This window comes from Ciconia boyciana, chromosome 10, assembly GCF_034638445.1.
Source record: "Ciconia boyciana chromosome 10, ASM3463844v1, whole genome shotgun sequence".
NCBI classification, from domain to species: domain Eukaryota; kingdom Metazoa; phylum Chordata; class Aves; order Ciconiiformes; family Ciconiidae; genus Ciconia; species Ciconia boyciana.
The window spans coordinates 11,739,318-11,752,557 of NC_132943.1; the positions used below are offsets into that span (position 1 = coordinate 11,739,318).

The 13,240-nt window shown below is 52.7% G+C and overlaps 1 protein-coding gene across 3 annotated transcripts in view; it reads left to right on the plus strand.

Moving 5' to 3' along the window:
• The window catches only part of LOC140657583 (uncharacterized), a 60,338-nt gene that overhangs the window by 1,306 nt on the left and 45,792 nt on the right, over positions 1-13,240 (plus strand). For 2 of the 3 annotated variants that reach the window (XM_072874823.1, XM_072874824.1), the window contains exon 1: positions 3,247-3,783. In XM_072874823.1, coding sequence (XP_072730924.1) covers positions 3,582-3,783 — 202 coding nt within the window. In that variant the 5' untranslated portion in view covers positions 3,247-3,581. Of the gene's footprint in view, positions 1-72; positions 143-3,246; positions 3,784-13,240 lie in introns of those variants that run through there. The other variant, XM_072874825.1, reaches the window with a different exon arrangement.

Below are 13,240 nucleotides of genomic sequence, written 5' to 3' on the forward strand. Positions count from 1 at the left end.
AGCATGTGGGGCAGGGAAGAGATTGCATTTGGGAAGTCTGAAACTGCCTGAATATTGGTGTTTCCTTTCCAGGTGCTTGTGAATAATGTGCTGCTCATGACTGGAACCAAGATGGAGAGAGGAGAGAGATTATTTTCTGATGGTAAATACTGGTTTATACGCTCGGGTTCACACCGCGGGGCTTTTGCCCCAGCTGGGGCCAGTGAAGGCAGCAGCCTCACCGCTGCCATGTGCGTTGGAGGCTGCAAGGGGCAATCCCCGGCCGCGCTGGCCGGCCCGGCAGTGTGTTCTCCCACCTATATTAAGCTCTGCTGGGATGCGGCTGGTTCAAGGGCAGCGCAGGGCCCTTCGGCCAGCATTTCCTGGTGCTGGCTGGGCATACGGGCATACGGTCCTCGTGGTCACCCCGCTCGTGGTCACTCCCCTCAAGGTCACAAATGCCCCATTTGGTTCAGAAATGCAGTGTTATGGCAGCTGGGGCAGGCTTAATGGCAATTTGGGAGGGGGCATTAGCTGCCTCCTCCCAGAGGGGGTTAATCCAGGTCTTCGCTGCTCACAGCTCCATGGGTCATGCTATGAATGCACCGCAGGGGCAGAGGGAGATGGAGCCATCCGATACGGACACTGGTTGTTCTTTCAGCAACGCTCGTTTTGCATTTGCCTGCTTCTGCTATTGCTCTCGATGCGCCTGTTGAGTAAAACAGTAGGCAGAATTTATTGAGATTTTTTTGGAAAAGCATTTGATACCATGCTTCCTGCTGGGTGGATTTACAGCTTGGGAGGATGCAGTAAGAGCAGGGAGCTGCAACATGGCTTAGATGCTGGGGAAGTCTCTTGGGAAATGTGGGGGGAAAGGGATGAGAGCTCTAGGCTCGGTGTTAGGGCCCTCAAGCTTGAGAGTGAGCGGACACGAGAACATCCGTTTCATGTCAGCGCCGGGTTTGGCTTTGATTTGCCCCACACAGCCCTGACGGCATATCGTTGACCTCGGAGAGGTTTCTCTGCCTCTGCTGCCTCACCTGTATCACATAGTTAAAGGATGTAGGAAAGTGCCAGATTTGCTTGTTGGCAAGATTTTCGTTCCAGGGACTAACAAAACTTTCTGAAGAATCATAATTATTACTGATATTACTTACTATCTTAGGAATCAGTAATGTGGAGTCCTGCATTTAATGTATAAAGATATCCCCAAGTATTTGAGCTGCTACTCTACGCTCCCTGTGCCACCTCCCAAAGTATCAAAATACTTCACGGCTTTTCACCTGAGCTTTAACTCAATCCCATGATAGCACGTTACCTAGCTGCGTATTGGTATCTCTATCTTGTCAATTAAGAAGCTTTTTTTTACACAACTGATTCCATAAAGAACGTGCAGGTACATTGACATAGGCTGAAGGAGCCTAAAGATGTCCCGTGTGGATCATGCACCTTGGTGGTAGCTGCATGATCCCCCAGTCCCCCTTTGCCAGGACTGGGATGTTTACTTAAAGTGTCGTCGTGATTTGTTTCTGCTCCATTTCCTAACGTGTAGTACTTCCCAAACTGACACTAGCTTGACTCGTTCTTTGAGTTTAAGCAAATTTGAAGCAAGGAGACGCCAAAAGTTGTAGGGAATAGACTAGAGAATGGGTTGATAGAGGGGTGCCTCAAAGGGCTGCCGTTTCCAGTGGTTTCATCTATGATTATGCAAGCATCAGAGTGAAGATTTCCAAGTGTGCTTCATTGCAAAGCTGCGTGGGAAGGTGCAGAAAGCACCTGCACGTTGAGAAAAGCGTAGGAGCAGGGGAGACCAAGTCCTGTGTCTGGGTAAAGCCAAGGACGTCACCATGCTGGTGTGGGCTCATCAGTGCCACCTTTTGGGTGGAAAGAGGCTTTCAGGAAAGTTTGTGCTTATCGGCCGTCAACTTCTGCTTTTGGTAAAGGGAGAAACAGGGAGTTGGGGGGCCGTGGACCAGATCCAGGTTTTGTCCGAGGCTGCAGCTATCTGGATGTGGTGTATTGTCACTTGTCACCCCCCTTTGAAAGATCGGATTCTGCGTGGCTTGTGGAAATTAAGCCTGGCTCTGAAACAGCTCGCGGCAAAAGCAAAGGGCCCAGGAGCGCTGCAGAAGGGAGAGGCTGCCCAGGACGGGTTCGTGTACCCTGGGGAGGGAGAGCGCAGCGGGGACGCTAAACCCGGCACATCAGGATGCCAGCAGCCTCGGCGAAGCCCGACCTGCTGCTCCGTGGCGTGCTCTCTCGCAGAACAGGGAGCATGAAGTTATGAAAGGGAATTTCAGAACAATAAAGGGAAATCCTTTGCCTCCCGTACAGCCCAACCTGGGAAATTCACCCCGCAAGAAGCTGCAGCCTCAAACGCTGCTGCTGGCATTTAAAAGAGAGCGGGTTAGCTTTGTAACCAATAAAAGATTTGCAGTTACTGGGCAAGGACTTGATCTCGATGGGAATTAAGTCTGGGGCTCTCTAATGCTCACCACACTCATCTGGAAAAAAACTTTTCCGTCTTGCAGAGCAGCGCACAACCGGCCAGGTTTTCGTCCGCTTCAGAAGCCGTATTGGTCGCAGCCAGAGACATGATACTGGACTCGATCGATCGATCGATGGCTGGCTTTGTTCCTCCGCAGCTCAAACAGTAGCGCGGGAGCGTAACCCAGCCCGCTTCCCCGCGGCCATGTGCGGGGCCCGGGCCGGGCCGGGCCGGGCGAGGCGGCTGCGGGACGCCCGTGTGCGGCCGGCAGCCCTGGGCCCGCTGCCCCGGGCCCGCTGCCCTGCCCTCCGCCGCGCCCGGGGCCTGGCCAGGGAGAGCGGGGCAGCGCTGCCCTGCAGCGCAGAACGCCTTCGGGCGGCGGGGCGAGGCGGGCCGGCACTGCCGGCGGCGGGGGGCGGCACTGCCGGCGGCGGGGGGCGGCACTGCCGGATCGGGGCCGCCGCACCCCGCCGGGGGCCGCTGCGCGGGGCGCGGGACTTGCGCGCTGTCCGCACTGACGCGCGGTAGCGACAAGGCTGCGGCAGCAGGGCACCTCCTGGGCGGTTTGCGGCCGGGGGTGGTGGCCAAGGGGGTTTCCTGCTCGCCCGGCGCGGCCGGGAGAGGCATCAGGAAAAATGAAGTACAAATCGTTTTAAAAATTATGATTATTATTAATAATAATGGTGATGCGCGCAGCCGGGGGAGGGAGCGGGCGGCCCGCTGGGCGGGAGGGGGCGGCCGCTGGCGGCCGGGCCGGGCCGGGCCGGGCCGGGCCGGGGGGGCCGTGCGGAGCCGGGCCGTGCCGTGCCGAGCCGAGCCGAGCCGCGGCGGGGTGATGTCAGGCTCGAGGAGGAGCCTCCGCCGCCTGCCCTTTTACTTTGGGACGCCGGCACTTGGCCGCAGGCTGCTGCCGCTGCTAGCCGGGCCCCCCCCCTTCACCCCTCCGCTATGGGCACCCCGCACTTTTAAGGCCGGGGCGGCTGCCCTCTGCACCGCCCCGGGGGGGGGCACCGAGCATTAATTAAAAATCGCTATTTACGTGGTTATTCATTGCCCCGCTGCGGGCATGTGAGCAACCACCCCCCCACCCCCACCCCCTTCCACCCCCAGCGCCATGCCGGCAGCCTGCACCCTGCTGCTGCTGCTGCTGCTGCTGCTGGGGCTGGGGCTGGTCCCGCCGGCCGGGTCGTTGCCCCTCGCTTCCCCACGGCGTCTTCCTCCTCCTCCTCCTCCTCCTCCTTCTTCTTCTTCTCCGTCCCGAAGCCGTCTCGGCCGCCCTTGCTCGCCTCCCGCCGCGGGACACGCCGGCAGCCCGGGTGAGTGGCCCGCTCCGCCGTGGGGATGGGGATGGGGATGGGATTTGGTCCCGGCAGCGGTCGCGGTGCGGCGGAGAGTGCGCGGGGTCCCACGCCGCGCGGGTGACCCGCGCGGCGTGGGACCCCGCGCACTCTCCGCCGCACCGCGACCGAGGGTTGCCGAGCATCCCGGCATCACCCAGAGCTGCGAAAGTGCAACCCGCCCCCGCATCCCTCTCCCAAGCACTTTTAACCTTGCCCGGTCCGTCATGGCACAGGCAAGCGCTTCAGTGGGATGGGAATCGCGGGTGGGAAACACGTTGTAGCTGCGTGGACTAAGTCGAAGGCGAGCGGTTGAAACTTCACAGAGGAACTTGAGGAAGGCTCTGGTGGGTACCTGGGGCATGGCCGACACATGTCCACCCACCAAAATGCTTCCCAGGTGGGAAATCGGTGGCTCCCGTAGGTGGTCTTCAGGGTCTGAGTCACCTACTGCTCATCCTCAGACGTGCCCTCATCTCACCTTAGGTGCTGACCCACATCCAGGTGTGGGGAGAGATGCCATCAGCTCTCTATAAATACCCTCTCTCGCTGCGTCGCCTACAGACTGTCGGATTAGTCATGTATAAAGTCACATTTTTCCTTGCATGCCACATCTACAGTGTCGTTATCAGGAGCAATGACTAGTTTGGTGCTTTACAAATGACGCTGAATTTGGTTTCAGCACAGGATAAACCATATTTTTCCCAGAACAAGCGGGGCTCATTTCAAGTGTCACCCAGTAAACGGGTTCACTTACTTGCCGAAGAAGACCTATAGCTCTAAGGATGACTAATTCTCCATGAGTTTGGAAAGTGCTGGGTATCTGCAGGTGGTATAAGGAAACCCAATATATCAAAATAGTCCTGTGTAGGTTTGAAGTAAGTTTTAAGATTGATCGCCTGCCTGAGCTGGACCATCAAATTTCATCTTTTAATTCCTTATGTGAAGGGAATATCATGCTTTGGTACTCGGAGTTAAGTTTATTTTCATGGAGCTATACAATTTCAGGAAATGTGACAAAACTGCATTTATAACATTTTAATTTTCTTCGCAAACCCGAAGTGTGCCTTTGTGAGATGTATCCACACTAAACCAAATGTATAGTTGGGGATAGCAACTCTGATGTACCCTGCAGTGGATGAGAAAGCTCCTAACTAACAGCGTTTGTGTGAGAGCAGCCTGGTGACTAGGATACTGCACCGAAATTAAGGAGATTTGGGTATGTTCCCAGCTCAGCCACTTCTTTGTGCCACTTCAAGTGTCAGTTTGCCCTCCATACTGGGAGAGAAGAACGCTGTCTTACCTGCTATCAACTTTGTGAAGATAAAAATCTGCAACTTGCCAGTAAAGTGCTCGCCTGTTATTTGATGAGAGCTGCGCAAATTCCTTGGTGGATAGAAAAAAACTATTTAATTTCATCTCAGCTTTCGATCTGGCATCTTTTCCTGTGACCTTGATGACTCCTGAGAGTCAGCGGAGGAATGCATTTCCTTTGTTAAGACTCTGAAAAGCTCGAACTATCTGTCCACATGCTGGAAAAGCCATTTGTCTGGCTACAAGCGTCTGGCCGCCCAGGCTCAGCGGTGGAGGCTTTGCTCTGTGCTGCCCGTGCTCGGCAGCTACAGGTGCTCGTGAATCATGTCAGCCCCATCCAGAAGGACCGGGGCATGCCTCGTGAAGGAGTGATAAATAACCCGGCAGTAGCTCGCTCCCTAGCAAACGGCCTCATGAATTACGCTGGGTCCTGACAGCAGTGATTCACTCGCTGTTAGCTACAGCTCTATGCTTGTCAGTCAAGGGAATTGTTTGGTGTTATGGGAGCGGGCTGATGGGAGCTCCTGAATCACTTTCAGGTTGAGCTGTAGGCGCTTGAGAAATCCCTGTTGTCTGTCTCACCACTGCTCCTACCCCTCTGAGATGTTTTTCACCTTTGAAAACACTTGATTGAAGTGGGGCAGGGAGCTTTTCTTGTGAACCCATCACCGCGGCGCTACGTGGAAATGAAGATTACATCTCCGTTTGAAATGAGTCTGAGGTTAGGCGGCAAAAGCCCTTTCTCAGGCAGGGCTTAGCGAGCAGATGGTGAGGCAGTGGGTGTAGAAATGGGGCTTTTGAGTCTCTCACAAAGCGTGGGGCAAGGGAGCAGGGCGGGCTCCGGGCTGCTCTGCAGAGCCTCGCTGCCTTCCCCAGCTTGCCTGCGCCTCGGACCGCATCTGCCACCCCTCCCTGCCAAACCCACCGTGGGCTTGTCTGGTTAAGAAATGAGGACAGATGGCTTTTGCGTGTTGTTTAAAGTACAGGCTGAATCTGGGGAGAGGAACATAGGAAAAAACAGATGAAGTAGGAAGCGAGAAAGCTGGTGGCAGTAGAGTTAAAGCACCATCAAATCCCTCCGTGAAATTCCTCCTGGCAGCTGTTTTACATGGGCGCCAGGCGAGCCGAAGGGCACCGTCTGCTGCCAGCCTGGGTTGGGTGCTGGCGGGGGTTCGGTTACAAGCTCTGTCCTCCTGCAGGTCACCTTATTTCAGGTTTCCCATCTGTAAAATGGGAATAATTCCAGTGACACCACGGGGACAGGGGAGGTGGCACCAAGCCCCCGACAAAGTCACTATGGCTGGGGTCTCCCCCTGTTTCTGCAATGTCCCTTTTCCCTTTACTTCTGACCCACACTGGTGCCCTGCCATGCCGCCTGGCACAGCACGGGGCCGCCGGCAATGGGCTTGCCCTGAGAAGTTGATCTGCTTTTCTGCCATCTGTGTCCGGCCTTCCGTCCTTTCTCCCTCTCTCCTGTGCCAGCTGCCGCCTTTCTTTACAGCTTCCCCAGTGGGAGCCCTGGAAATAAGGTGTGAAATCACCCGAGAAGGAATCAGCTTAGCTTGCAGCAGAGATTTAGGCTGGCTGCTAGGATAAACTTCCCAACCTTCAGAGAGGGGCAGAACAGTCTGCATTTATTTACCTTTTTTTTTAAGTTTCTATCTTTGAAACTTTCTGTGTGTAGAAGAAGCAAATTTAGGAGCGAGGGAAGAAGATGATGAGAATGCCCGTTTGCACAAAAGTATGGTATTGCCTCCAAATCTGCCTCAAATTTCACAGTACGGATTTCGTGGCTCCTGGGGGGCAGAAGCCTGGCTCTCCATGCAGTCATGCTTTTGCAGAGAGGTGTAAGATGCTGCTGTTTAGCTTTGACAGTGTTTCAGGTGACCGCGGGTGGTGCATGAAGGATGCTTCCTCCCCTGCAGCATGGGGACAAGCAAGGATCACCTCCCGTGCCTCAATAGCATTGCTATCAAAAGACCATAGGCCGCAAGGTTTTCCTGTCTCAGGCATCTTCGCTGCTCCTCTCTGAACTGTAAGTGGATTTGGTTGGTGTGCTGCGAGCGTGAAGTCCCTGGAGTTGTCTAGATTTATCTCTGCTCCTTTGGGGTACATAATTAAAAACAAAAAAGAAAAGAGAAGAAAAAAAAGCGTTTCAGAAAAGGAGGGAGAGAAGAGCCCAGCTTCCCTGCCCATTCCCCATCCTGAGCCCCTGAAGGTAACAAGAGTCATGCGCGGACCGGCTGGGTTCGCATCAGTCTGTAAAAGCACTTCGTGTGATATTCAAGTGGTAAACGAATATGGTCCAAGAGATAATTGTGTAACCCAGCTGGCAGGGTGCATGTAGTGATGCGTATTGATTTACACCTCCATACACAATGAATGCGGGTGCTGAGCTGTGACCAGGGCACAGTGGGTAGGGAGATGGCTGTAGCTAAAGCCCGTTATTGGGCTCTCCACAAAGTGTAGTTTCCCAGTAGCAAACCGCCAGAGCCAGCCCGCACCCATTCAGCAGGCATTTGCAGCGTGCTCTGCTCCAGCAGCCATCACCGCTTCAGAGGGATAATTTAATTTGCTTTAATTTTCTCTCGTGGCTGGGAAGACGAGGGAGACGGGGTTGCTGCCATGTCTGCAGGGGCTGATGCCAGCCTTGCTGGTGCAGGGGTGCCTTCCTCAGGGAATATTATTTTCAGTATCAAAAGTTGCAGATACTGATGAGTTTAGAGGAGTGTGGGGTTCCTGGGACAACTTGCTTCCTTCACCTGTTCTTACAGATCCCAGTTTTGGGGCTGGCAGTCAGAAACCCTCCGTGATTGAGCTCCCAAGCTGTTCTGCATGCTGCCTCCATCCTCCCTGTCCCGTTCATCTACAGGGGGCATGTCACAGCAGCTGAGCGCCGTGCGGAGGCTAATGGCTCCATCGCCATCACATCTCCGGGACGTGGCAGAGGATTATGCTCATTTAGTGGAGGGGGTGTAGTACCAGGCTAGAAAGGCAGCTGGTCTTGCTGTGGTTGTAGTGCAAAACTCAAACGGATCCTGCCATGGCTGGGACGGTGCATGTGCGTCCGAAACGTGAAGCTGCTTCTTCAAACCCGCAGCGTTTCAGGCAATCCTGCAAAAGGGATTTCAGGAGGTGTCTGGGCAACAGGAGTAGGGGATTGCTCTGTCCCGTGAGTTACCAAACGAGGCGCTGAGCCGTCCCTTGGGTGACAGTGGAGACCAAAGCCCAGCTGGCTGTAGGTGTGTGCTGGCTGCTTGCTTGGGTGCTGCTGCCGGCCAGCCCGGGCTCTGGGGCCATCCATGGCTGCTGCAGGAGCTGCTGCTGGCCCCGTTCACTGCTCTTATGGCTGTACAGAAGTGGACCGAGGCCTTAGGAGCATGGTCTGGTCATGATGGTTTTATTTATGAAGGATTCATCCAAGCTAATAAAAAAAAGCACAGAATAAGGAACTACTTCAATTAACAAATCAACCCAATAAAACCTGTGAGTGTAGCAATAGTGTTTCAGTGCTGTGGCGTAGAGACTAAGGCACCACCGAAGTCTGCAGCTCTTCTGGAGTGGCTGCTGGCAGGACCCATTGGCTGGTGCTCTGGGTTCCCCATCAACGGTAGCTACGTACCATTTCCAAAGCAAGGATAGGTACAGAGTGGTAGGGCTCAGCTGTAGCTGAGCCTGCTGCCTTTTGCAGCACAAAAGTGCTGTCTTTCTGCCTGAATCTGTGCTGCTGCGGGGAGGCATGGCGTGCTGCACCCAGTCCGGCTGCCCCTGCCACGTGTGGGGTGCTCAGGGCAGGGCTGCAACCTCCTAAATACCCTGGGGAAATGATGTGGAGCTGGATGGATCATAGATAGCCGGTGTAAACCCTCTGGATTCTGGCTTTGCTTCCAGAAAGTTTCAAGAAAGCTTCTCAGGTATGGGGGGTGAGGAGGGTCTGGGTGGGTCAGGGTGTCTCTGCGCAGACTAACGGCACCGCTCTCACTTGGGCTGAGCCGCTCGGACACGCACAGAGCTCCTCTGGAAAGAGGCACGGTCAGATCCCAGCACCTGTTATGGTGTCTTTCTGCTGTTGCAATGGTGCAAAGAAGCTTTTGGGGCAGTTTGACCAGCCAGAGGGTCAGTAGGTGCTCCAAGCGAATTACAGGCTGGTTGTTTGTAATATTCCCCTGATAATGTCCAATACAAAATCCATAGTCTGTAGCTCGTGAGGAAGCTCATCACGAGGCCTTAATACCCCAACCACAGACCCTGTTATTTACATTCGATTGAAGATGTAGGTCATACGATATGTTTTTTCTCTTGCCTGATCGGCTGAGCGTAAAAGGCAGAATCCAATTTTCAGTGGCAGTAGACCTGATTACAAATTCAAATTTTTATTTCTCTGAGCAGTTTTGCGACATTTGCATTGTAATTTGCTGTTTCCATAAATATTAGAGGTTCATTTGCTGGGATATTCATCCAGAGCAGATGCAAGAGGGCTGAAAGCACAGGCTCAGTGAAAGAATGAAGTCCATGGATGCCTATCAGGAGAAAATGGTTTTGTTACATCTGGCCACCCTTCCCTCTCACCCTGTTCTGCATACATACAGCTGATGCGTGTACACCCATCGCTATGTATTTTTAATGCCCAGGTGTTATACCATAACATCCCACTGCTTCAGCAAGGGGCATGGTTCACTTACGGCTCTTTGATTATGCAGCGAGTTCGCATTCATCCTTTCAGGCTGAAATCATTTGCGTCCGAGGACAAGGAGAGAACTTTCCCACCCAAAAGGGAAATGATGTTGCATTACTGAACGACCAGCCCAAGAAATAATATAATCTTAGAAAAATGCAGTTCCCTCGAGTAAAGGAAGCTCTGTAAACTTCAGCTCCTCCAAGCTGTTAGCGTAGCTGTTGCCTGCGTTATAGTAACGCTGCTGTCAGACCCAGTCTACTGAAATGCTCAGGAGAGCACTGAGGAAAAAGGGAATAAGATCCAGTTCCTGCTTAAAATGAGGACCTCTTGTAGGATCTGAATACTGTGAGGTGTATAATGCAGATTTAGGATCTTGGGTCACATCCCTTCTTTGCTGTTAATTTGTTTTTTATCTCAGCTGGGTGCTGGACGTGGTGACAGTCACCCCTGGTCCTGAAGAGCTTGGAGAAGGGGCAGGCAGAGCCAGGGTGAGCAGAGGGATCAGCTGGAGGAAGGTAAAACAATTGCAAGGTTTCCACTGACTGGGGTGCTGCGGTCAAAAGTCTGGTTGTGTAAAACCAGGGTAGAAAGAGGTTCATTTTTACAGCTGCCAGTGTTTGGGCAAACCCATGCAAGGGAGAGACATGTGATAAAGTTACTCTGGGAGGGGTACCTGTAGTTTGCTCCCTTCTGCTTGGGGTGGGTGGCATTAGCGTGTGCCACGGTTTATTTTGGGCTCCGTGGGTGCCGAGTGTGTACGAGTCCCATGGCCAGGGTGTGAACCCAGCGATAGGGACCCTCCTTGGTCTGGGTGCAGCAGCTCCCCAAGCCAGACACTTACTAGAGTCTTCTCTAGCAAAGTGCCCGTCTCCATGAGACCTGTAGGAACTTAACTTGCTGTCTTGGAGGTCTCTGCCTTCCAGGCTAATTTGTTTCAATGTAGGAGGACAGACAAAGCTATCTCAGGAGCTTCATCTCTTCAGAAACCAGTATAAAATGCATGAGATATAAAAATATCATTTAAAAAGTGCCTGACATGCAAAAGCCAACCTATTTCCTATAAGCAGGGCGCTTATAGGAAATATCCTACAAGCTGTCGCTGCTCCCGTGCTGCTGCCCCCAGTCCCTCCCGTGGCTTTGGATGAAGGTATTCCCCATTGCCTGTCCTCTGCGCAGGCAGGGCTGTTGAGGAGGGTTATATCTGCTTCTGCATCCACCGTGCCCTTGACTTGGATAGTTTTGCAGTTGGTTACTTAAGCATCCCCCGAGCTGCAGTCAGCATCTCCACTGTGGGCGAAAGCACTGCTGCCAAAAGTCAGGATCTGTGTTGAGAGCCTCCTCAGATTTGGCTGTCTTTCCCTAAAACCCCAACTCCTGGAGTTGTCGTTACAGGAGAATCGCTTAGAGGGGGAGAAAAAAGAGCTTCTGGCTGTTGAGGTGGTAGATAGAAACTCCCTGAAAAACGTGAGCTGCAAATCCAGGAGACACACAAGAAAGAAGTCCATGTTGGCCGTATTTAAAAATACCACTAGCTCAAAGCTGATCTCCAGAGGCTTTTGAGTCCAGACAGAGGGGCCATTTCAGACACTCCTGCTTGGCAGGGCTCTGCCTGTGTGTCAGCAGGAGAAGTGCAACCATCTTCATCGTCTTGCTTTTGCTAGGAAAAGAGAGGGTGTGCAAAGAAGTGCAGGGCAATGCAGCAGGAAAATTGGGTGCAAACCCAGTTGGTTTCTGTCCAGCTGCCCAAATACCTTGTGCAAGCACCTTGACCTTGGAAGATTGACTCTCCGCTGGGAGAAGCAAGCTCCATCTGCCTTTTCATTCTTTGCGAGGACGTGAAGCTAGGAGGACTTTTAAAACTGCTTTCGCAGCACCCTGACTGTGGTCTGGCCAGTTTACGCTGTTTGAGGGTGACTGTGTCACTCGCAATGCAACCAGATGCTGCAGGTCCTTCCCTTAGCCCTTCTGCGTGAGCACCCCATCTTGGGCTCCCAAGTCAGCGCTTGCAAAAAGTCCTCTGGAAACGCTGTGACCTTTGTGGCTCTTTCGCCAAGACAAACATGTAGATGTTTGAGGGACTTTTTGCACAGTGGTTAAGATGGCAACGAGGCTCTTGCAGCTGAAGTTTGGGAGAAAATACGCGTTTCTTTTTAACCCTGAGCTAATTTAGCACTGGGATGAAATCAGCTAGGAAAGGACTGAGGAGGAATTTTAAGTGGTCTGATAGAAAGGCGTGCAAACTGTGCATGAAGGGTTAACTCGGCAGGGTAAACAGCTGTCCCAGGGGTGCAGCCCAGGCTGCATCTCCCAGAGGACGTCGTGTTGCCCACACACATTCAGGGCGTTTTTCTCAGCATTTTTCAGCATGCTGTGATGGCAGAGGTTTTAAAGCCCGTTACAGGAATCAGTCTGACCTCTTGCCTCTATAACAAGGCAGACATCGTTGTCATTTCTGCAGCCTCAGATTCCCTCAGGGATCTCCAGACCATGGAAGAAACCTCGTGCAGGAGTTTTGGACTGATGGGCAGGCTCCTTTGGGTTGCCGGTAGCAAAGGAGGGCTCTTTTTTTTCTGAAGAACATGCTAAAAGGCACTTCTGAATCTGGAGTGACAAGAGGAATTTGGATCTATAGAGCACAATGATCCACGTCACCGCTTGTTAGGACACTGGCGTTAACACCCTTCCTCTTGTGGAAAATCTCTTAAGCCCCGAGGACCGGCGTGAAATGTCATGCTCTGTTGAACTTCGCTGAAGTGGGGATGAATCACACTAAGTTGAAGATTTGGCTTCAATATATTATCAGAAAGATACCTTCAGTGATAGCCCCGCAGGAGGGTACTGCAGCCCACCCAGGGCAGCAGGACCTGTTTTGGGGAGAGGACAGCACTTCTTGGAGTTGGGGAGCAGAGGTTGGAGTTTGGATATTTGAGGGGTTTTTCATTTGGTTTTGGTTTTGAGTGCTCTATAAAAGCAAAAGGCGGGTCTGGAAGGGATCTCAAGGCATCTCCCAAGGGATCTCAAGACACCTCCCCTTGCAGGATCACCCCAGAAGATGTTTGTCTAACGCGTTTTTAGAAATTTACTGCAGAGAAGGGTTTCACAGCATCTCTGAATAGCTGTCCCACTACATCTGTGCCATTATAGGTAAGAAAACACTTTCTTATCAGGGAAACTGTAGCAGCTGGTAGTTAAACCTCCTGCAAAGAGAGATATCCCATACAAGTGGTGGCCAGGTTTGACACTGCGTAACTTGTAAGATCTCATGAACTGACAAGCTAGTAATTTAGCAATCTGGGGAGGTAATGCAAAAGGTAACCCTGCGTATTGAACTGATTTCTACCCCTGTGATGGGAATGAATTTCCAGGAGTGGAAACGTCAGCAAACCAACTGCGCATGATTTGCTTTCCTTGTCAATTGGAATCAAGGACCCTGATTGTGGAGCA